General features: G+C 41.1%; 1 protein-coding gene across 7 annotated transcripts; it reads right to left on the minus strand.

Annotated features, from left to right (window-relative positions):
• Positions 1 to 231: 231 nt before the first annotated feature.
• LOC110520466 (OX-2 membrane glycoprotein) lies at positions 232 to 23,097 on the minus strand. Of its 7 annotated transcripts, none has more exons than XM_021597806.3 (9): positions 22,757 to 22,995; positions 22,052 to 22,216; positions 21,864 to 21,934; positions 21,675 to 21,750; positions 17,593 to 17,913; positions 16,401 to 16,730; positions 9,195 to 9,479; positions 8,509 to 8,613; positions 232 to 2,845 (listed from the first exon to the last, which is right to left on the minus strand). In XM_021597806.3, the coding sequence occupies exons 4-9, from the start codon at positions 21,745 to 21,747 to the stop codon at positions 2,835 to 2,837; spliced, it is 1,125 nt and encodes a 374-aa protein (XP_021453481.2). In that variant the 5' UTR covers positions 21,748 to 21,750; positions 21,864 to 21,934; positions 22,052 to 22,216; positions 22,757 to 22,995; the 3' UTR covers positions 232 to 2,834. The 7 variants fall into 7 exon arrangements, with proteins under 7 accessions (XP_021453481.2, XP_090086370.1, XP_090086371.1 ...); XM_090230244.1 differs by having other exon boundaries at positions 22,052 to 22,229; positions 22,757 to 22,901; XM_090230245.1 differs by having other exon boundaries at positions 21,869 to 21,934; positions 22,052 to 22,229; positions 22,757 to 22,845.
• Between the last annotated feature and the right edge of the window lie 343 nt (positions 23,098 to 23,440).

The raw sequence follows: 23,440 nt of genomic DNA on the forward strand, positions 1-23,440 counted from the left end.
TAAAACAGACTTGGAACAAAGTGCATATGGAAGCCAGATATGGACAAACAGCCAAGAGGAGAATAATTCCACCTTTCCCCCCTCTCTTTTTAAAGTCAATCCAGGTGTACAGAGACTGGCCCCAGAATTCCATTCCTGGGATACAAACTCAAAAACCTCAGTTTTGTTTTGTCAACTTTCAATGTTTAGTATTAAGTGTCAAATATTTTGTAACCAGTAATACACCAGACCTTTTTCTAAATGTTTTTATCTTACATTTCATCACGTATTCATCACACAGTACATTTTCAAGTGACAGCATCTTCCTTCATACGGGGGCTGTGTTGACCTTTGATGTGGTTAGTTGCTTTTTCAGCATGTGAAGTGACTCTGGGAGAAGGCACATTATGAAACACATGTTATCTGGTAAGAGCCCCCCACACACATATTCAATGGTTACATCACATAACACAGCAGTCAATGTACATACTGGGGAAAAAACTTGTGTATGATGACGCAATTAGAGAAGTACCACAGAAGATGCATTATGGTAGCAAACCATGACAGTTTTCTCCTAAAAAGGCAATTAACCTTGACTGCTATCTGATGCCTATACAGATTAAGTAAATCGGTTCAGCATTTCATGAAGCTTAAATCTGCAGAGACCTGATAATACTGATGGCCTGGCCACTCCTTGGTGGCAATGATTAAAAAGGAAAGCCATTGCACATGTTCATACACGTCTTCTACTGGGAATCACATTAAACCATCTGACCATGGAATCTGAAAACACACACACTCACAAACAACTCATAACTACAGTTATTCACCCTCTCCCCATGATAAAAATGGCATTAATGGTATAATTTTATAAAATATTTTTATCTGAGCATATATTCTACCACTCTCTCGCCAACTCTGCTAGAGTTTTGAGTAAGTGGTCTATGTCTGAGACCTGCGGTTGAACCCTTACAGATAGCTTTATCATTGCCAGCATGCAACAGATGTAGGATTTTAAATTGAGCCAGTTTGATACAGCAGGAAAATAACCCTGCAGCAACAGAACATGTGAATTATTAGGTAGGATATAACATTTTTGTAGGAGATGATCTATTTTTCAGTAGCACTTGAAACGGTCATAATCATGTCCTAATATTTCACAACAGTTGAAATAACTTGTCATAAACCTGTTATAATATGGTCATATCACTGTCACGATACATATATGTAGACCTGTTGTGACATATATTGCATTATTATATGGCTGGTTATGACACCTACATAAGAGTGTCAAACCCCACAAAACCTACCACACGAGGGCAAACACTTCTTGTCAACACTATGTTTATGTTATAGATTTTTGTATTTATTGACCATGTTATATGAATATTGTTATTGGTGTCAGACATGCACCTACCCCAATGCTCAGTTTCTGATGACTGGGATGAATGCAGGAGCAGATTTCAGGAGCAGGACAAGACACCCTCTTTTTGACTGATGACTGACATTAGGGCAGGTACCTGATAGGCCTATCTGGCTTTATGATGGTCATAATGCTTCTTAACAGTGTCATAAAGTGTATTTTCTTAGTCCAAGTAAAGTGACACAGGGTGGTGAAGTTATTTGAAATATGATACTTGTAAAGAATTCATTACAACATCCACAAAGTATTTAAGAAACAAACTTTTAAACGAAAGAAAAAACAAATTTGTGTAGATGTCATAACCACCCACAAAATAACGCAATATACTGTATGTCACAACATGTGTAAATATATGGGTCATGACAGTGTTATGACAATATTATGACAGGCTTTGACAAGTTATGTCAGTTGTTATGACATATTATGACATGGTTATGATGGCGTTCTAACTTGTTATGACACTGGGTTTCAAATAAAGTGTTACCAATTTTTCATAAGGGAAAATCAAGTCTGAAATTTCAAAGTGGAAATTACAAACTTTAGAAGCCTTTTTACGCCTCAACTACACTACATTGCAGGAAAATTGTCCTGCAGGAAAATTCTCCCTCCACATGGTGATCAAATTAAAATCCTACATCTGTAGGAGGTTCCAGAAAGAAATCACGCTTAGCTAAATACTGTCAGTTGCATACACATTATGTACACTTAATTGGCAAATAACTTGGCAAAGCAGGCTGTCCCATGAAACACTGAGAATAGAATGAAAATAGAGTGCATTCTGGGGGGTTCACTTTAAAGTTTGTAAATTCCCATACAATAACTACTCATCTCTTCTGCATTCAGTGTATCACAAGATGTTAGGGCTACTGAATACTGTAATACCCTGGTAGACTAAGGTATTTTCACTTCTCATTCAGAGTTTTCATGGTTTTCCCACAGACATAGTCCCTTTCATCTCGGGAACATACTTTACAATAGCACAAAGAATCCAAGGCAGTTACAAGAATCAAATAATTAGCATCACACCTCATGATATATATCGATGCTGATTGGGGTTCAGAGGACAAGGTTAGGTTCAGATCTGTTAGGATGTGTTGTGATTATTCTGGGCCGTATTCAAAGAGTCTCAGAGTAGGAGTGCTGACCTAGGGTCAGGTATGTGACTGTCCATGTTTATTATGATCTGAAAGGGAAATCTGATCATATATCAGCACTCCTACTATGAAACTCTTGAAACTGGTGAGTACAAGCCATTGTGACTAAACAATTGGTGTTTTGAGTGGATGGATTCAGATTCTCAGTGACCCTGTGATGTTGGTCATGATGGATTGTATTGTGTGTCCTCTTCTTGAGGTGGGCCTTGCTTCACTTCTGAAGGTGCAGCAGAATGTTGAGGAACAGTCTCTGATTGGTTGAATTTCACTTCCTCCTTTCAGACTCCGTCTGTGCAGAGGAGCGAGAGAGAAGGAGAGAGTGAAAGAGAGAGAAAAATAAACAGACAGAGAGAGAATACACCCTGGCGTGATTAAGTTTTGATAACTTTGTAAATCTCTTTAGGACAAGGTGACTTTTAGAAATATATTTCCCTGTATTTACCCCCCAAAATGAAATGATATTTAGCTGCAAGGGTGGCTATCATAAAGAAATACAAACGCCATTATGATCTGGACGAGAATGCCAAATTGAGGCAAAGGTAGGTATCTCTGGATTAAGTATTGAATATTAGTTAAAAGTAGTCATTAATAAATTAGGTACATTTCTTTAAATTGACAATTATGTGAACTGTCTTGTGCAAGTTTTAAATTGACACAATAACTGTTAGCAAAGGTGTCAGCTGGAGATGATGTGCAGGAGCTTGCAGGGATTTGTAGTTTTGAATGATGTCTACTTTGATGCTAATTAGCATTTTTTAATCTGAGAGTAAATAGAGCCTAATATATTGACAAAAGTCACCTTTTTGATAACTAAATGACAGATGAGTATTTTAATTGTCTTCTCTTTACAGCATCAACCCTTTCCTTTCTAAACAATGTTATCCTGCAAAGTTTTTTTTAAATATTGCGACATGCCTGGCTTGGCCTCTCTACTTTTGACAGACAGTGGCAACTCAAGAACAATCTGCCCACATTCCACGTGCTGCCTTTCCTTCAGACTGTAGGCAATATGCAAAAAAATTATCCACAACTTGTTTTAAAAAAGAAGGTAAAAATCCTCTGTGTCCAGATCATGCTTTAGTATTCTATTTAGTATTGTATTTATTTCTGTATAGACAGGAGTATGTTAATTAGGATATATAATTTTGGTAATTTAATTCAATTTACTTTAGGAAAATCTTAGCTTCCCCTAGCCTTACGGACTCGCTGCCTATGCTTGAAACCATAACAGCAAGTAACTTCCATTCACTATTCGAGTGCAGGTTAAGGATTAAGTTTGTTTTGTGGCCACTCGAAATAAAAAACAATTCCACTGGCCTTCCAAGTGGCGTAGCGGCTTAAGGCACTGCATTGCAGTGCTTGAGGTGTCATTACAGCCCTGGGTTCAATCCCAGAATGTGTCACAGCTGGCAGTGACTGGGAGACCCATGAGGCGGTTAGGAGAGGATTTGGCTGGCTGGGATTTTCTTGTCCCATCACTCTCTAGCGACTCCTTGCGGCGGGCTGGGCGCCTGCAAGCTGACTTCGGTTGCCAATTTTACAATGTTTTCTCCGACACATTGGTGCGTCTGGCTACCGGGTTAAGTGTGCAGTGTGTCAAGAAGCAGTGCGGCTTGGCAGGGTTGTGTTTCGGAGCACGAATGGCTCTCGAACTTCAACACTCTCCCAAGTCCATACGGGAGTTGCAGTGATGGGACAAGACTGTAACTACCAATTGGATATCACAAAATTGGGGAGAAAAACAGGTAAAAAGTACAAACAAAATTTTAATAATCAAATAATAATTCTATATGTAAAGACCAGATTAAATTAAGAATAGTCTGATGGGTGAGAATATGATCAAGTGCTTGTCAAATTGTGAATGAGAGACTGATGAAGTGTGTGCAGCCTGTGCAAGAAACAGAGCAGAGCTCATGCCTTTCATGCTTTTTTCAAATCATCATTAATTGCATCATTCAGCCTTAGAATTGATAACAACATCAAAACATATAGCCTTACATCTGTATCATAACTAAAGTTAAATAAATAACTCTAAATGAAGCATATAGGAGGACCTTCTTCTTTGTTAACCGCTCAACACAGAATAGCCGCATGTGTGCACTCCTTCAAATCATTTGGAGAAATTATCCTTTCTATTTTATTCAACTATGTTCAATTGAATTCTTTATACTATAAAATAATCTAAAATAATGCCATGGAATTCAAAGCAGATCTTGTCTACTAAATGAACTGTGTAGCCTACAGCCATATGGCATAGCCAGATCAGGGCGTAACATTTAAAAAGTATATATATTCTAACCTTCATTTAACTGTCAGTTAAGAAGTGGCGGCAGGTAGCCTAGTGGTTAGAGCGTTGGGTCAATCCCGGAGCTAACAAGGTAAATATCTGTCGTTATGCCCCTGAACAAGCCAGTTAACCCACTGTCACGACCGTCGTAATAACATTCGGACCAAAGCGCAGCGTGATATGGGTTCCACATGTTTATTGAATGAAACGCACAAAAACAATAAAGAACGAACGAAACGTGAAGTAAATTAAGTGCTCACAGGCAACTACACATAAACAACATTCCACAAAACACAGTGGGGAAATGGCTGCCTAAATATGATCCCCAATCAGAGACAACAAAAACAGCTGCCTCTGATTGGGAACCATACCAGGCCAACATAGAATTTAACAACCTAGATTACCCACCCTAGTCACACCCCGACCTAACCAAAATAGAGAATAAAAAGGCTCTCTATGGTCAGGGCGTGACACCCACTGTTCCTAGGCCATCATTGTAAATAAGAATTTATTCTTAACTGACTTGCCTAGTTAATCAAAGGTTAAATAAATGAAATAACAAATTCTTATTTACAATGACTGCCTAGGAACAGTGGGTTAACTGCCTTGTTCGGGGGCAGAACGACAGATTTTTACCTTGTCAGCTCGGAGATTCAATCTAGCAACCTTTCGGTTACTGGCCCAACTCTCTAACCACTAGGCTGCCTGCTAATAATAATAACAACTCAGAATATGCTATTCTGTTCTTCTGAAATAGGCTACATTTTCTTCATATCATGTTTCTTTAGACCTGTCTAAAATAAATCATGGATTTACTGTGATGGTGTAGACTATATTACATGGATTTATTAGACTTTTTAAAATGTAGATGTTTCAACAGTCTGCATCAGTGTGTGGAAGCCAGGAGATGCTGAACGTGTTTATGTTAATTAACGATCAATAACCGTGAGAATGACAAATTATTTGCTTGACAATCACATGCTGACAAAATGTCATTAGTTTGGGCACACTCTTTGTTGTATCCCTTACTATCCTTTATGTATAACATCTCCATTCTCCACAGAGCACTAGCAATGCTGAAACCAGCGATGAAACAGAGGTTCTTTTAATTAAGGATCGGCGTCCCATCAACGGGACAGCTGTAAATCTTGCAGAGCCTTTTGTCACCATCGCAGATTTTAGAGAAACAACAAATGTCGGTACATATAAGGGTCTTATATCGGCTGAAAGCTTAAATTATTGGTAATATAACTGAACTGTCCAATTTACAGTAGCTATTACTGTGAAAAAATGCCATGCTATTGTTTGAGGAGAGCTCCTAACGACAAAACACTTTTTTTCACTGCGATAGGTTTGATAAATTCACCTTTGAAGGTGAAATGTGTACTTACATTCTGAAATCTTGCTCTGATTTATCATCCAAAGGGTCCCAGAGATAACATGAAGTGTTGTTTTGTTAGATAAAATAATTTTTCATATCCTAAAAAGGTCTATAAAGCATGCACAACCGATTTTGTATTTCCACTCGTTCAATTTGCAAAGAAAGGAATCTGTGAAAATCTAACCCTAAACTTTGTTTCAACCAGGCTAATCCCATTCGTATGTATTCCTCAGAGATCCTAGAATGTAACGAGACTTCACTATATCATTAGGGGTGTAGTATATCCTATAGGACACCAAATTTGGTCAGAAAGCGACGCCTTCATGGCAAACCGATGACGTGGCCGATCTTCATTTGATCGACTGTATCTTTGTCAAATAAGCACCAATCGGGGTCAAACAAAGATAGCTATATAGCCAATGAGCTGGGCTTTACGGGAGTATCTGTCTGTCGCAAAATGTAGGTGCTAACCTTTTGTGACAGCATGTCTTTTCCTGTTGGACAAAAATTATAAGAATATTCAGATTTATGAAGTTATGAAAACTGGTTGTTTTGCAAATGTTGAACTTATAATATGGCTACTAATACTGGAAAATCTAAATCAAAGTCCAAGTATACAGATTTGATGATATTCTTGCAGAAAAATGTAATACTAATGCCAATGTCTCCTTCACAATTTGCTCAAATGTACCTGGGTGACTTCACACTAAATGCCATGTAGTTCGCTCATGCTTGAAGTTATCGGTCTGAAACTTTGCATATACACTGCTTCCATCATATGGACACCAGAGTGATGGCTAGAACTGGGACTTTTCTCTTGCATTTCAAAGATGGTGGTAGAAAAATAACTATTCTTTTTTTCTTTGTATTTTCTTCTACAAGATCTATTGTGTTATATTCTCCTACATTCAATTCACATTTCCACAAACTTCAAAGCGTTTCCTTTCAAATTGTACCAAGAATATGCATATCCTTGCTTCAGGGCCAGAGCTACAGGCAGTTAGATTTTGGTATGTCATTTTAGGTGAAAATTGAAAAAAAAGGGGCTATCCCTAAGATTAAATGACCCCATAGTCCATAGAGAAAGAGGCCAAAGTTAGGGCAACAGGCAAAGTGCAGGTTGAGTGCAGGTAATAGGCAAGCTGACTGTCAATTCCCCCCATGTAAAGTTGGGGTGGTAGCGTCTTGTATTGGTTCCCTTTACCATTCTGAGAACCACCAGATCTACTATAGCAACTAAAAACAGCTCCATCTGGCCAGCTGCAAAGTGTTATGTTTGTAATTCCTCTGTAGTGACTAGAGACAGCTGTCAGCATAGAGATGGATAGATACAAGGACAGAGAGCTTTATTTTCATGTGATCGATTCCCCCCACTCATACATAAGTCATGGCTGTGAATTTTAAGATTCAGGAATGGATATACCTTGGCCCCTAAGGGTATCTGGTTAAATTTAGCAAACAATGTAAAACAATTGTCCTTTTGTCTTTAGGGCATCGTTAAATTATTCAAATGCCAACCACAGGTTTGATATTTTCAAAGGATGCATAATTCAATATCTCTTTCTCAAACACATGCATGCACACACACCATTATATTCCAGGGTGTTTTCATGGCTACTGTACGTGCTCAAACACTCAATTAATGAAAGTGATGATGACCTCAGAATGACCTCAGTTTATTCCATCACAATTGTACTGTGAGGGTGTTTACACACACACACACACACACACACACACACACACACACACACATACATACACACGCGCACGCACGCACGCACACGCACGCACGCACGCACGCTTGCACGCACACACACACACACACACACACACACACACACACACACACACACACACACTGTGTCGCCATAAACCTCTCATCCAAACAGTAGCAACCAGGTCATCCATGACCAACTTCCTCGGAAATGAATGTCAAGGTGGTGAGGCAGTCAGGAAAACACATGCCAGAACATACCAGGGAACTGAAGGGAACAGGAACAATATGGCACTCACACAAGAGACACACACAGCATAAACACACTGTAGTTACACAATTCCTATGACAGACAGAGAAACACACACTGAATTATTCCTGGAGAAACCCCCCCATCCCAGCTGTAGGGAATCATGCTGGTGACAACCATTAGCCTGAGAGCTACAAAATAGCCAACGAGGTCAATGAGGTCAGTGGACACCTTCTTTGAGATCTATGGAGGGAGAGAGTGAAGGATGACTTCCTAGAGAGAGAGACGAGACTGATACACACACACACACACACACTCACCATCTTCTTTGCGCAGGAAACACTTCCAGAGGCAGAAGCAGAGACATATGACCAGCAGAGCAGCTACAGTGGTCACAGAGATTAAGATGGTCAGAGCTGTCCCAACTAGAGAGAGCGAGAGGGAGAGCAGACAGACAGAGAAAAATAGAAAAAGTGAGAGATTAAGAGAAACACGGAGAAAGAGACAGTGAGAGGGAGAATAAGATAGAGATTTAGAGAGACAGAGTGAAAGAGAAAGAGAGTAAGAGAGAGACAGTAAAAGAGAGGGAGAGGGAGAGAGATAGAGAGATTGAGAGAGATTGAGAGCGAGAGAGAGAGTGAGAGAAAGATAATCATCTAGAAACAATGCTAACTTTTTAAAAGTACATGTTGATTGGTTCAGATTAAGTTTGGATTTCATTATGTACATATCTGATTTGACCATTTGGGCATGAACACTCATTAACCCTACTTGGCAATGACTTCAACAAAAACAGATCTCAAATCTTAAACACTGTGTTTAGGTCAGTCATTAATGTTTATCCATCACTCAAGGATCAGTATTCTTGGCTTTGTCCTGGTTTGGTCTGGCTACTTAAAGAAAAATGTTAGCTCTGAGCCAAGATAACATAGCACTGTCTCCTCCCAATGTGTGTGCGTGTGTATATGTCTGTGTGTGCGTGCACATTCGTGTTTGTCTCACTCACTCTTGGTGTTCATAGACACAGCGATGGGTGACTCCAGACCCTTATGGTGGACCAGGCATTTGACGGACACGTCCTTCAGCAGCCCTGATTGGACAGTGAGGGTGCTGATGACCAGGGTGGTCCCATCCCCCTGCTGGAGCTGTGATGTCACAGGGGGACCCATAGTGCGGTTGTCCCTCTCCGCGTTCCACACTATCTCCACCGGGGGCCGTGACACGGCTGTACAGTTGGCCTCGATCACCCCTGGAGATGTGTTCTTGTAGCTCACCTGGGGTTTAGGCAGTACTGGGGAAGACACAGAGATAATCAAAGATCAATGTTGGGTTTAGTGAATCAGTGTGTTTTCAGGTGGGTTCACTTAACTATGACTTGGTCCTGCTTAGTGACTCCCAAGTGGTGCAGCGGTCTAAGGCACTGCATCTCAGTGCTAGAGGCTTCACTAAAGACCCTGGTTTGATTCCAGGCTGTATCACAACCGGCTGTGATTGGGAGTCCCGTAGGGCGGCGCACAGCGTCCGGGTTAGGGTTTGGCCAGAGTAGGGGTTTATTGTATATACGAATTTGTTCTTAACTGACTTGCCAATGTAAATAAAGGTAAAAAAATTGATGACCTGGATCACAAGTGAAAATTGACTTGTTTGGACAGAGAATGGATGTCACAGATAAAATCAATATGTGAAAAAACTAACAACTGTAGGAATCTTGTGACTATGTGCATACTGTACTTGAGATCCATACGCAACAAATCATCTCTGTTTTCAATTGTCTGTTCTCAGAGCTGTGGTAGGAATGTTTTTCATTGGAATTTAGAACGTTTGTGTTGGCGAGAACTGATCTGGCTGGCCACAGATATTTGGCCCTGATAGCACAGCTGCAGTAGAGTGTCTTAACAGGCGTTTCAACTGAACCACATGAACCACCAATCTGGAGTAGATCTGTGGTAGAGGTGGAGCAACCCCAGGAGGAATTCAGACAACAGAACATTGCACTGTGATATGTACCAAGACTGCTATCTACTGCAATAGCACTGTGATATGTACCAAGACTGCTATCTACTAACATAGCACTGTGATATGTACCAAGACTGCTATCTACTAACATAGCACTGTGATGTGTACCAAGACTGCTATCTACTGACATAGCACTGTGATATGTACCAATACTGCTTTCTACTGACATAGCACTGTGATATATACCATGACTGCTATCTACTGACATAGCACTGTGATATGTACCAATACTGCTTTCTACTGACATAGCACTGTGATATATACCAAGACTGCTATCTACTGACAGCACTGTGATATGTACCAAGACTGCTATCTACTGACATAGCACTGTGATATGTACCAAGACTGCTATCTACTGACATAGCACTGTGATATGTACCAATACTGCTATCTACTAACATAGCACCGTGATATGTACCAAGACTGCTATCTACTGCAATAGCACTGTGATATGTACCAATACTGATATCTACTGGCATAGCTCTGTGATATGTACCAAGACTGATATCTACTGACATAGCACTGTGATATGTACCAAGACTGCTATCTACTGACATAGCACTGTGATATGTACCAAGACTGCTATCTACTGACATAGCACTGTGATATGTACCAATACTGCTATCGACTGACATAGCACTGTGATATTTACCAAGACTGCTATCTACTGACATAGCACTGTGATATGTACCAAGACTGCTATCTACTGACATAGCACTGTGATATTTACCAAGACTGCTATCTACTGACATAGCACTGTGATATGTACCAAGACTGCTATCTACTGACATAGCACTGTGATATGTACCAATACTGCTATCTACTGACATAGCACTGTGATGTCATACAGTACAGAGAAAGAAATCAAGTCTCTTTCCCTCCTTGTTAGTCTTATTCCTTATATTTTAATCTCAGTCTTCCTCCTCCTCCCAGACTTCAAACAAGAAACAGAATAACATTCTAAAACAGGCAGACTAAGAAAAAGAGAAGGGAGAGTAGTATGATAACAAGGTCAGAATACCAGTGAAGAGGGGGAAAGGGTGAAAGGGAGAGAGAGAGAGAGAGAGAGAGAGAGAGAGAGAGAGAGATAAACACGTCCATTAAAAAAAGAGGGTAAAATCTTTGCTTGCTTTATTGACTTTAAAAAAGCATTTGATTCTATTTGGCACGAACGGCTATTCTTCAAAATTCTCCAAAGTGGACTTGGTGTTAAGGTTAATTGCTTCATAAAATGTATGTACACAGAAAACAAGTGTGCAATAAAAATCAAAAACCAAAGAACATCATTATTTTCGCAACGTCGAGGTGCAGTTTGAGTGCAAACCTTTTCATCATTTATATAATAAATTAGCAGACATGTTGGACCATTCTGCAGCCCAAAGTACCTGCTATATGCTGATGATTTGGTTATTCTATTACCAACCAAAGAAGGTCTTCAACAGAACCTTAACATTCTAGAGCAATATTGCCATAATTGGGCCCTGGCAGTAAATAAAAAAACAACTAAAATTATGAAATTTCCAGAAAAAAAGCCAGATGTCAGACACACAAAAATAAATTCACCTTGAACAACACCATAATTGAACACTCACAATTACACCTACCTTGGTCTGACCATATCTGCATCTGGAAACTTTACTATGGCAGTGAATGCACTCAAAGAAAAGCCCTCAGAGCATTGCATGCAATTAAAATGAAATGATTCCAAATCAACTACCCAATTAAAATGAAATGATTCCAAATCAACTACCCAATTAAAATGAAATGATTCCAAATCAACTACCCAATTAAAATGAAATGATTCCAAATCAACTACCCAATTAAAATGAAATGATTCCAAATCAACTACCCAATTAAAATGAAATGATTCCAAATCAACTACCCAATTAAAATGAAATGATTCCAAATCAACTACCCAATTAAAATGAAATGATTCCAAATCAACTACCCAATTAAAATGAAATGATTCCAAATCAACTACCCAATTAAAATGAAATGATTCCAAATCAACTACCCAATTAAAATGAAATGATTCCAAATCAACTACCCAATTAGAATGTGGACCAAAATATTTGACAGTGTAATCCCACCAATAGCTATTTATGGAAGTGAGGTTTGGGGACCACTGAATAAACTGGACTTTAAAATGTGGGACAAACATCAAATTCAAACCCTACATGCAGAATTATGCTGGATAATTCATGTAGGGCAGAATTGGGCTGTTTTCCAGGGGCAATGAAAGTACAAAAAATATGATTCACATTTTGGCTACACCTAAACCCAAGAGCTGAGCACAGAAACGAGCCCTCTTAGTCAGCTGGTGTTGGACTTCACCAACCAAGCTGACACCAGCACTGCTTCAAAAGAAAGAATTCAAATAAACTAAATCATGAACCAATCTAAGGACTCATATTTACAACATTGGAAAATGTTTACATAATCCCAAAGCTGACTAAATTGCTATCTGTTTCACACCCTGATCTGTTTCACCTGTCTTGTGATTGTCTCCACCCCCTCCAGGTGTCGCTTATTATCCCTGGTGTATTTATCCCTGTTTCCTGTCTCTCTGTGCCAGTTTATCTTGTATGTTCAAGTCATCCAGCAGTTTTACCGTACTCCTGCTTCTATTCTCTTTTGATAGTTCTCCCGGTTTTTGACCCTTGCCTGTTTTCTGGACTCTGTACCCGCCAGCCTGACCCTTCTGCCTGCCCTGACCTCGAGCCTGTCTGCCACTCTGTACCTCCTGGACTCTGTACCCGCCTGCCTGACCATTCTGCCTGCCCTGACCTCGAGCCTGGCTGCCACTCTGTACCTCCTGGACTCTGAACTGGTTTTGACCTTTTGCCTGTCCACGACCATTCTCTTGCCTTCCCCTTTTGGATTGTTTAATAAATATAAAGACTCAAACCATCTGCCTCCCATGTCTGCATATGGGTCTTGCCTTGTGCCCTTATAATCTGGCTCTGAACAGAGAATATGAATTGGCTGATTATCTCTACTCTGTCAAAGATATGAAGCAGAGACAGATCCTTACCAAGTACAGGCTGAGTGACCACCGATAGAAACCAGCAGACGTAAAAAGACATGGCTTCCCAAAGAAGAGCGTGCATGTGGTCTCTCCACGACAAGGGAGGTAGAAACAGATGCACTTTCTCCTTTACTCTGATAAATATTCCTCACCATCAGATTCATTGTTCACAGAGATTACTACATTTATTCCAAATGCTAATTTATTCATCTCAGAGGAAAGACAAAAGATACTCATGGGTGAATGAGTAACGGCTGCTCTTCCAGCCAAATATGTATTTGCCTCCCATAGCCTGAGAGACACTGAATAATATCTGCATAGTAATCAGTAACTTCATTATTTTAGTATTATTGTTATTACTATTATTATTATTGTTGTGATTACTTTTCCAAATAGTAGTGGTACGGGCAGTAGGGGTGATGGTAATGATAGCAGTTTAATCATTGGTGGAAAAAGTACCCAATTGTCATACTTGGTGACAGGTAGCCTAGTGGTTAGAGCATTTGGTTACTGGATCGAATCCCCGAGCTGACAAGGTTCAAATCTGTTGTTCTGCCCCTGAGCAAGGCGTGGATGTTGATTATGGCAGCCCCAGAGCACCTCTCTGATTTAAAGGGGTTGGGTTAAATGTAGAAGACACATTTCAGTTGAATGCATTCGGTTATACAACTGACTAGGTATCCCCCTTTCCCTACTTGAGTAAAAGTAAAGATACCTTAATAGAAAATTACTCAAGTAAAAGTGAAAGTCTCACAGTAAAAGTCTAAAGGTATTTTGTTTGAAATATACTTAAATATCAAAAGTAAATGTAATAGCTAAAATATACTTAAGGATTGAAAGTAAAAGTATAAATCATTTAACATTAGAATGCCATTTGGCCCTAAACAGAGAGTACACAGTGGCAGAATAACTGACCACTGTGACTGACCCAAACTTTGACTACCGTATGTACAGACTCAGTGAGCATAGCCTTGCTATTGAGAGAGGCTGCCGTAGGCATACCTGGCTCTCAAGAGAAGACAGGCTATGTGCACACTGCTCACAAAATGAAGTGGAAACTGAGCTGTACTTCCTAACTTCCTGCCAAATGTATGACCATATTAGAGACACATATTTCCCTCAGATTACACAGATCCACAAAGAATTTGAAAAAAAACTAACAATTTTGATAAACTCACATATCTACTGGGTGAAATTCCACAGTGTGCCATCACATCAGCAATATTTGTGACCTGTTGCCACAAGAAAAGGGGAACCAGTGAAGAACAAACTTCTTGTGTTTATGTTTATTTATTTTCCCTTTTGTAGATCATTACAACACTGTATATAGACATGATATGACATTTGAAATGTCTTTATTCTTTTGGAACTTCTGTGAGTGTAATGTTTACTGTTTCTGTTTTTATTTCACTTTTGTTGATTATCTAGTTCACTTGCTTTGGCGATGTTAACATATGTTTCCCATGCCAATAAAGACCTTGAATTGAAATTGAATTGAAATAATGAAATTGAGAGATATGGCACAGGCTTTTCTGTTTGAATCGCTGGAAGTTAAATTTGAGACAAATGCCTTGCTGTTTGACTGGGCTGACAGGGAAAAGACAGAGAGAGGGAGAGCAAGAAGGAGAGAAAGGGGAAAAGGGGGAGAGAGGGAGGGTTGATGAGACAGTAGGGAGCACTGTCTGCCTGAAACAGTAATACAGTCATGACTTTTGGTGTCACACTTTACTCCCCCCTCTCTCCCTTTAATAGATCCATTCTTCAGTGCTAATGTAAACTCTCTGTCAGTGTTACCTCAGTGAGACACAGCCATAGAAATAAGAATGAATAGAAAGGGCGTCTCCATTCAAGTCAATGATGGCATAATGGGTGGACTGGCAGCCATTTTGAGTGTACCCATGCCAGGAAGTAAAATCAGGAAGTGTACCCTTCAATCTTTGCTATGATTTGTTGAGTCAATTCAACTGACATTACGAAAAATACATTCCATTGCATGAGCCACATCAGTTAGCATCATTTTAATGGACATTCTACATTACCATGGCAATCCAGCATCAGTTTATAGAACATTTCAAAATAACATGGACATTATTGCATCACAATACCAGGCCTGTGTGTACCAGTGTACCAGTCAATTGCCAGGGTTAGAGCTTCCAAGTCCGTTCTATTCATTCTTATTTCTATGGAAACACCACCAGCCTGGGTTTGTGTTCCACTTAATCACACAAACACCACTTACTACAACTTCAAACAGCCAGAAAACGAATGATGAACAAACACTGATTTGGAACTAGTGTGTGTGTGTGTGTGTGTGTGTGTGTGTGTGTGTACCTGTACTTCTTCCCTGAAGAGCCCTTACCAGCAACAGATGGACCTAATTTTCAGGCACAAACATGTCAAGAACAGCTCAGTATTTGATACACTCCTTTCCACCTCAATCCCTTTGGAGCTGCCATCAGGTCCCAGCTTACATCGAACACATCTGTTCAGGGAGAACCTCTGGGCTACAGAATACTGTAGCAGCAGTAGTCATCAAATAGAAGTAGCAGCATGTTGTTAAACTGCCTCTTTCACTGTTACTACTACAGTTTCCGTCATTTAAGACTGTCAACGCTGTCAGTGGACACAGAGGTCAGAGCACACACTCGTGCACACACACACATTTGTCAAATAATCTCCCCCCCTTCCTTAGGTGAAACTATGCAGAAGCAACCGCCAAAAAAAACTCCCAGTGCTCTAACCTAATATTTGACAACATATCGACCACCATCAGCCAATCACAACAGCAGTATTATTTCTCACTTTAGGGTCTGCACTGTATATTACTATAACAGAGGAGTGATAACTCTTTTCTATGAAGTGAAAGAGAGCATTCACCAGTCTGGTTTGTTCAGCACAGTCAGGTCTGTATCATGTTAACTATCATGCTGGGGATTCAAACATCATGCACTACCCATCACTCGACAGTAAACCCATTCAACACAGTGTAAAGCGCAAGCACCTGAAGGTGGGTATGCTGGCAATATATTTAATAATCATTACTATAAGTTACTATCATTACTATAAGTTACTATCATTACTGTAGACGCTATTAGACAGTGAGGAGGATGTTTAGCTTAACCCTGGCAACAACAGTGAAGAAGGTGTATGTAGAGTAACCTTTCCTACCAAAGACAGTGAGGCAGACGGTAGCACTCTTGGTTCGCTCTGGGTAGGTGTGGTACTCGCAGGTGTAGCAGCCCTCATCCTGGATGCTGACTGGTCTGATGGACAGCTGGCTGTGGGAGAGGGAGGGGGTCAGCCAGGCCCTCTCCTGGTAGGGCGGCTCGATCATGGGGTCGCTGCGCTTGGCATAGGAGGCTACTCCGCTGGAGTCCCCCTGCTCTGCTGTGTGTCTCCACAGCACCTGCTGTACCTTCTCTGGCAGGCCATAGGAGCAAGACAGGACTGCCGCCTTACCACTCACCGCTGTCTTGTTACCCTCCGCAGTCACATGGGCTGGAGGAGAGGAAAACAACATGTTCACACAAACAGATAGACACACACACACGTACTATGCTATCTGTGTGTCTACCATTCTGTCTGCAACAGCAGTTTCTGATTAGCAGTATGAGCCTCCCCTCCTCAGCCCTCCTCTCCTCACAGTCTGTGACCGCACAGGACCTGTCAGAAATACATGGGTCTGCTCCCACGGCTTCTATGCTACATATGGGAACATATGACAACAGCACATTGGGATGGGAGTCATGACATCTCTCTACATCCATCAGAGTACATCCCTATAGTATAGAGGTTTATCAAAAGAGGAGTGAATACCTGATTCAGAGGATTTGGGTTAAATGCAGAAGACACATTTCAGTTAAATGCATTCGGTTGTGCAACTGACTAGGTATCTCCTTTCCTGAATCAGTCTCCAGACAGGTAGCAAGGAACCATGGAGTCCACTGAGAACAAAGAAAGGCACCAAACAAAGGACGGGCAGAAAATGGAGTATAAATTGAGTTCAGAATCAACAACAGGCTCATTTGAAATGTTATGTGAGTGCCTATGCTGCTGACCAGAAACACCCTATGTCCAGCCCTTTCTTTCTAATCATCTCTCTCTCTTCCTGTTGTTTGTCCCCGTAACGCCTCCAGCCACTGTATCTGAATACAGAAAACCTCTGCCCCCTTCCTCCATCCCCCTGTTGCGGTATTAACTCCTCTAAGATCAAAGATTGGCAAGGAGGGAGTGAAGGAGGGCAGGAAAGAGAGAAGTACAAAACAATGATTGGGACATACTCAGCTGTGACACTCAAACTACAATAACAGAGTAACACAGCAATGACAAAGAGGAAATCTGAACATTCTCCTCTATTCACATGTGACGGTGAGGCAGGTGCGTCCCTCCTGCGATCCTGAGGGGTAAAGGTCAAAGATGCAGGTGTAGCAGCCCTCGTCTCTGAAGCCCACCCTGCGGATGGTGATGGCTGAGGTGTCCTTGGGGGAGGGTGCCAGTTCTACATGCTGCTGGCCGCTCACGCTGTCCTTCTGGCTGGGCTCGTAGGTCAACAGAGTCTTGTTCTGGACATCCAGCCAGCGCACCTGTTTCAGGATGTCCCCACGCCCCTTAGACACCATGCAGGACAGAGTGAAGGGGAGCTCCACTGGGGCCTCCATGCGCTCAGGGGCCGTTACCTTGCCTGGGACACGGATAGGGGAGGGGACAACAGGGATCAGAGATCAGTCTTGTTTGACTGATCTGCCCATTACTTATTCCACATTTTGATGTGTTACAGCCTGGATGTAATACAGTGCCTTGCGAAAGTATTCGGCCCCCTTGAACTTTGCGACCTTTTGACACATTTCAGGCTTCAAACATAAAGATATAAAACTGTATTTTTTAAACTTTTTTAACAAATCAAAAACTGAAAAATTGGGCGTGCAAAATTATTCAGCCCCTTTACTTTCAGGGCAGCAAACTCTCTCCAGAAGTTCAGTGAGGATCTCTGAATGATCCAATGTTGCCCTAAATGACTAATGATGATAAATACAATCCACCTGTGTGTAATCAAGTCTCCGTATAAATGCACCTGCACTGTGATAGTCTCAGAGGTCCGTTAAAAGCGCAGAGAGCATCATGAAGAACAAGGAACACACCAGGCAGGTCCGAGATACTGTTGTGAAGAAGTTTAAAGCCGGATTTGGATACAAAAAGATTTCCCAAGCTTTAAACATCCCAAGGAGCACTGTGCAAGCGATAATATTGAAATGGAAGGAGTATCAGACCACTGCAAATCTACCAAGACCTGGCCGTCCCTCTAAACTTTCAGCTCATACAAGGAGAAGACTGATCAGAGATGCAGCCAAGAGGCCCATGATCACTCTGGATGAACTGCAGAGATCTACAGCTGAGGTGGGAGACTCTGTCCATAGGACAACAATCAGTCGTATATTGCACAAATCTGCCCTTTATGGAAGAGTGTCAAGTAGAAAGCCATTTCTTAAAGATATCCATAAAAAGTGTTGTTTAAAGTTTGCCACAAGCCACCTGGGAGACACACCAAACATGTGGAAGAAGGTGCTCTGGTCAGATGAAACCAAAATTGAACTTTTTGGCAACAATGCAAAACAATGCAAAAAGCAACACAGCTCATCACCCTGAACACACCATACCCACTGTCAAACATGGTGGTGGCAGCATCATGGTTTGGGCCTGCTTTTCTTCAGCAGGGACAGGGAAGATGGTTAAAATTGATGGGAAGATGGATGGAGCCAAATACAGGACCATTCTGGTAGAATGATGGATGGAGTCTGCAAAAGACCTGAGACTGGGACGGAGATTTGTCTTCCAACAAGACAATGATCCAAAACATAAAGCAAAATCTACAATGGAATGGTTCAAAAATAAACATATCCAGGTGTTAGAATGGCCAAGTCAAAGTCCAGACCTGAATCCAATCGAGAATCTGTGGAAAGAACTGAAAACTGCTGTTCACAAATGCTCTCTATCCAACCTCACTGAGCTCGAGCTGTTTTGCAAGGAGGAATGGGAATAAATTTCAGTCTCTCGATGTGCAAAACTGATAGAGACATACCCCAAGCGACTTACAGCTGTAATCGCAGCAAAAGGTGGCGCTACAAAGTATTAACTTAAGGGGGCTGAATAATTTTGCACGCCCAATTTTTCAGTTTTTATTTGTTAAAAAGGTTTGAAATATCCAAAAAATGTCGTTCCACTTCATGATTGTGTCCCACTTGTTGTTGATTCTTCACAAAAAAATACAGTTTTATATCTTTATGTTTGAAGCCTGAAATGTGGCAAAAGGTCGCAAAGTTCAAGGGGGCCGAAAACTTTCGCAAGGCACTGTACATACATTAAGGTCCCTCAGTCGAGAAATGAATTTCAAACACAGATTCAACCACAACGACCAGAGAGGTTTTCCAATGCCTCACAAAGAAGGGCAGCTAATGGTAGATGGGTAAAAAAACAAACAGACATTGAATATCCTTTTGAACATGGTGAATTTATCAATTACACTTTGGATGGTGTATCAATACACCCAGTCATTACAAAGATACAGGCGTCCTTCCTAACTCAGTTGCCCGGAGGGGAAGAAAACCGCACAGGGATTTCACCATGAGGCTTATGGCTGTGATAGGAGAAAACAGAGAATGGATCAACAACATTGTAGTTACTCCACAATACTAATCTTATTGACAGAACTAAAAACGGAAGCCTGTACAGAATTCAAATATTCCAAAACATGCATCCTGTTTGCAACACGGCACTAAATTTATATTGAAAGAAATGTGGCAAAGCAATTCACTTTTTGTTCTGAACAGAAAGTGTTATGTTTCAGACAAATCCAATACATTACTGAGTTCCACTCTCCATATTTTCTTGTCATATGCAAGGACTAGGAAGTTTTTCACAGGGATTTTCCTAGAGGAAAACTTGGTTCAGTCTGCTTTCCACTGATTCAGCCACACCCGTTACTGACAGGTCGAGCACACAGCAAAGCAATCTCCATAGACAAACATTGGCAGTAGATTGGCCTTACTGAAGAGCTCAATGACTTTCAACGTGGCACCATCATAGGATACCAAATTCCAACAAGTCAGATTGTCAAATTTCTGCCCTGCTAGAGCTGCCCCAGTCAACCATAAGTGCTGTTAATGTCAAATGGAAATGTCTAGGTGCAAAAACGGCTCAGCCGCGAAGTGGTAGGCCACACAAGCTCACAGAACAGGACCGCAGAGTGCTGAAGCGCACAGCCCGTAAAAATCGTCTGTCCTGGTTGCAACACTCACTACCGAGTTCCAAACTGCCTCTGGAAGCAAAGTCAGCACAAGAACTGTTCATCGGGAGCTTCATGAAATGGGTTTCTATTTCCAAGTAGCCGCACACAAGCCTAAGATCACCACGAGCAATGTTAAGCGTCGGCTGGAATGGTGTAAAGCTCGCCTCCATTGGACTGTGGAGCAGTGGAAATGCGTTCTCTGGAGTGACGAATCACACTTCACAATCTGGCATTCCGAGGGACGACTCTGGGTTTGGGGGATGCCAGTTGAAGCTGCCTGCCTGAATCCATAGTGCCAACTGTAAAGTTTGGTGGGGGAGGAATAATGGTCTGGGGCTGTTTTTTATGGTTCGTGCTAGGCCCCTTAGTTGCAGTGAAGGTAAATCTTAACGGTACAGTATACAAAGACATTCTAGACAATTCTGTGCTTCCAACTTCGTGGCAACAGTTTGGGGAAGGCCCTTTCCTGTTTCAGCATGACAATGCCCCCATGCACACAGAAAAGTTCATGCAGAAATGGATTGTTGAGATTAGTGTGGAAGAACTTGCCTGGCCTGCACAGAGACCTGACCTCAATCCCATTGAACACCTTTGGGATGAATTGGAACGCCAACTGCATGCCAGGCCTAACCGCCCAACATCAGTGCCTAACCTCACTAATGCTCTTGTGGCTGAATGGAAGCAAGTCCCTGCACCAATGTTCCAACGTCTAGTGGAAAGCCTTCCTAAAAGAGTGGAAGCTGTTATAGCAGCAAAGGTTAGACCAACTCCATCCATATCATTGCCCATGACTTTGGAATGAGATGTTCGATGAGCAAGTGTCCACATACTTTAGGTCATGTCGTGTACTTATCTAAATGTGATATTCCTGTATTTCAATACATTTGCGAAATTGACTAAAAACATGTTTCCGTCTTGTCATTATGGGTTATTGTGTGTAGATGGGTGAGCCATTTATTTTATTTGAATACATTCAGGCAGTAACAAAGCAAAATGTGGAATAAGACAAAGGAAATATAAATCCTTTCTGAAGACACTGTAAATGTGTAACACTGTACACAACATATTGTTTGGTGGAAACATGCAGAACCACAAGAATGTGGTGAACTTACTAATAGAAATACAAATGGGTCAATATGTCTGGTGCTATGTCCACTCACCCTGCAGTCTGACCACCATCAGTAAGGACACAAGCAGCTGCAGGCATCGCACCAGGGAGGACTCACACATCATAGTCTGCATTGGGCAGAGTAGACATTCATGGGCTTTCCAGGACCAGGGTAGGCCACCACGGACTAAAATCATTTTAAATAACCATGTTTCTGTACAATCATCTGAAAGGATGTTACCTTACAGATCTGAACACTGTTTGAGTGGTTTAAACAAGCCTCATCTTACATCTGCTCTTGACACACGTCTCCTATGAAAGATAAGGAGAACACACAGAGGGTGAAACAAACACACACATCCATGAATCTGGCTTAATCCAGTGTGGAAATCTGCCTCTGAACTGTTAACATGGGATCAGTTACTTAACCTTAGAAATGTGAAGGCAAAATGAAGGGCTTCATTCTACCATCAATGGACTGGCCATTACACACAGGCCAGCTGCCTTTCTCTGGCAGAATGAGTCTCCACTTGCTCCATTGAGGATAAATGATCACTTCTGACCCAGCACAGCCCGTAATAAGGCCTAACACACCTAAAAGAAAAACCTTGATTCCACAGTGAAAATAAAGGCTGTTTTGAGTCATACCCAGAAGGCTGTGTTTCAATTTCTTGAATAAGATTAAGCCACCTGACAATCTTTAAAATAATTACTGTAAAAAAAAAAACCCTGCTAGCTCATGAACACAATCCCATTTTGCTTTGTCAATTTGACCAGAGCAAAAGGGAGCACGGAATCATCTCACATCTCTCTGAAAACTATTTTCTTTAGCTACAAATAGGCAATATATTGTTGCTACCACATTGATGTTGTCACAACATTAAAGGAAATCATTAGCCGACCAACATTTAAGTGGACCATAGTAGTAATACAATATACCTGTTAGCCAAATACAGCTAGTATAAGCTATGGATCAAATAACAATGAAGGATCAACATTTAAACAAAGATTTCACTGGTGTATGATGCAGAATATAAAAATCCAAAGTAGTATCCTAATAATTAGAGCGACTTTGGGCACTACAAGCCACTTTCTATCTTGAAACTTTATCTTAAAATATAATTAAAAGCTTACCTCTGTTGTAGCTTGCGGGCGTTACTTTGGCAGCTAGTCCCGATCACTGTACTCTCATGGTCCGTGTATTTACATCTATTTCATAGACTGTCTATTGCGGTTGTAAAGAGCAGCTCCAGATGAAACACCGCCCATCTGTGAGTCTACAAATCAGGACCAAATAGTGTGCATAAGAAAGGATGTTGGGCAACAACTGAAATATGTGTATTTTCTCAATGTATGAACGTCATGGTTCCAACACTCGTCATGCTTTGGGGCGAATTACTTGCATGTTCTTTTTATCGCACTTGTGTACAGTGGGGACAAAAAGGCGCACCTATCGCTTCAACAGCGTGAGGTGTAAGAGTGCTGCCATCTAGTGGTTTACATTTAAAGTACATTGGGAGTGTACGACCATTTCTATCACTACAGAGACGCAGAGACACACTGAAGTGAAACTAAGCAGGCGTTGCAGTTCAGATCATTTGTTGAGTATTTGTTGCATAGATTCTGTCATTTTCTTGTAAGTTGGGCAAAAAGGGTCTTATTTGGAGCATGTGAGTTAGGTTCATACACTTTACAGATGATGAAAATAGCATTGTTAACTGTGTATCTCCATCAACTGACACATCTGGGATGCTAGATGATGGGTTGGTTGTAGTCACATTCTGGGGACCCTGTCCTTACAAAACAGAACTAAATAAT

This window comes from Oncorhynchus mykiss, chromosome 3 (genome assembly GCF_057628025.1).
Source record: "Oncorhynchus mykiss isolate SJ-2025 chromosome 3, ASM5762802v1, whole genome shotgun sequence".
Taxonomy (NCBI): domain Eukaryota; kingdom Metazoa; phylum Chordata; class Actinopteri; order Salmoniformes; family Salmonidae; genus Oncorhynchus; species Oncorhynchus mykiss.

Bases quoted from the DNA above. Each gene is read 5' to 3' on its own strand.
- LOC110520466 (XM_090230242.1), bottom strand. From the start codon at position 21,756: ATGCAGACTATGATGTGTGAGTCCTCCCTGGTGCGATGCCTGCAGCTG. The intron at 16,731-17,592 runs GTGAATAGAGGA...CCTCTCCTCCAG, and splicing joins CACCTGCCTCACCGTCACAT to CCCATGTGACTGCGGAGGGT. The intron at 9,480-16,400 runs GTAGGAAAGGTT...TGTCTTCCCCAG, and splicing joins CGTCTGCCTCACTGTCTTTG to TACTGCCTAAACCCCAGGTG.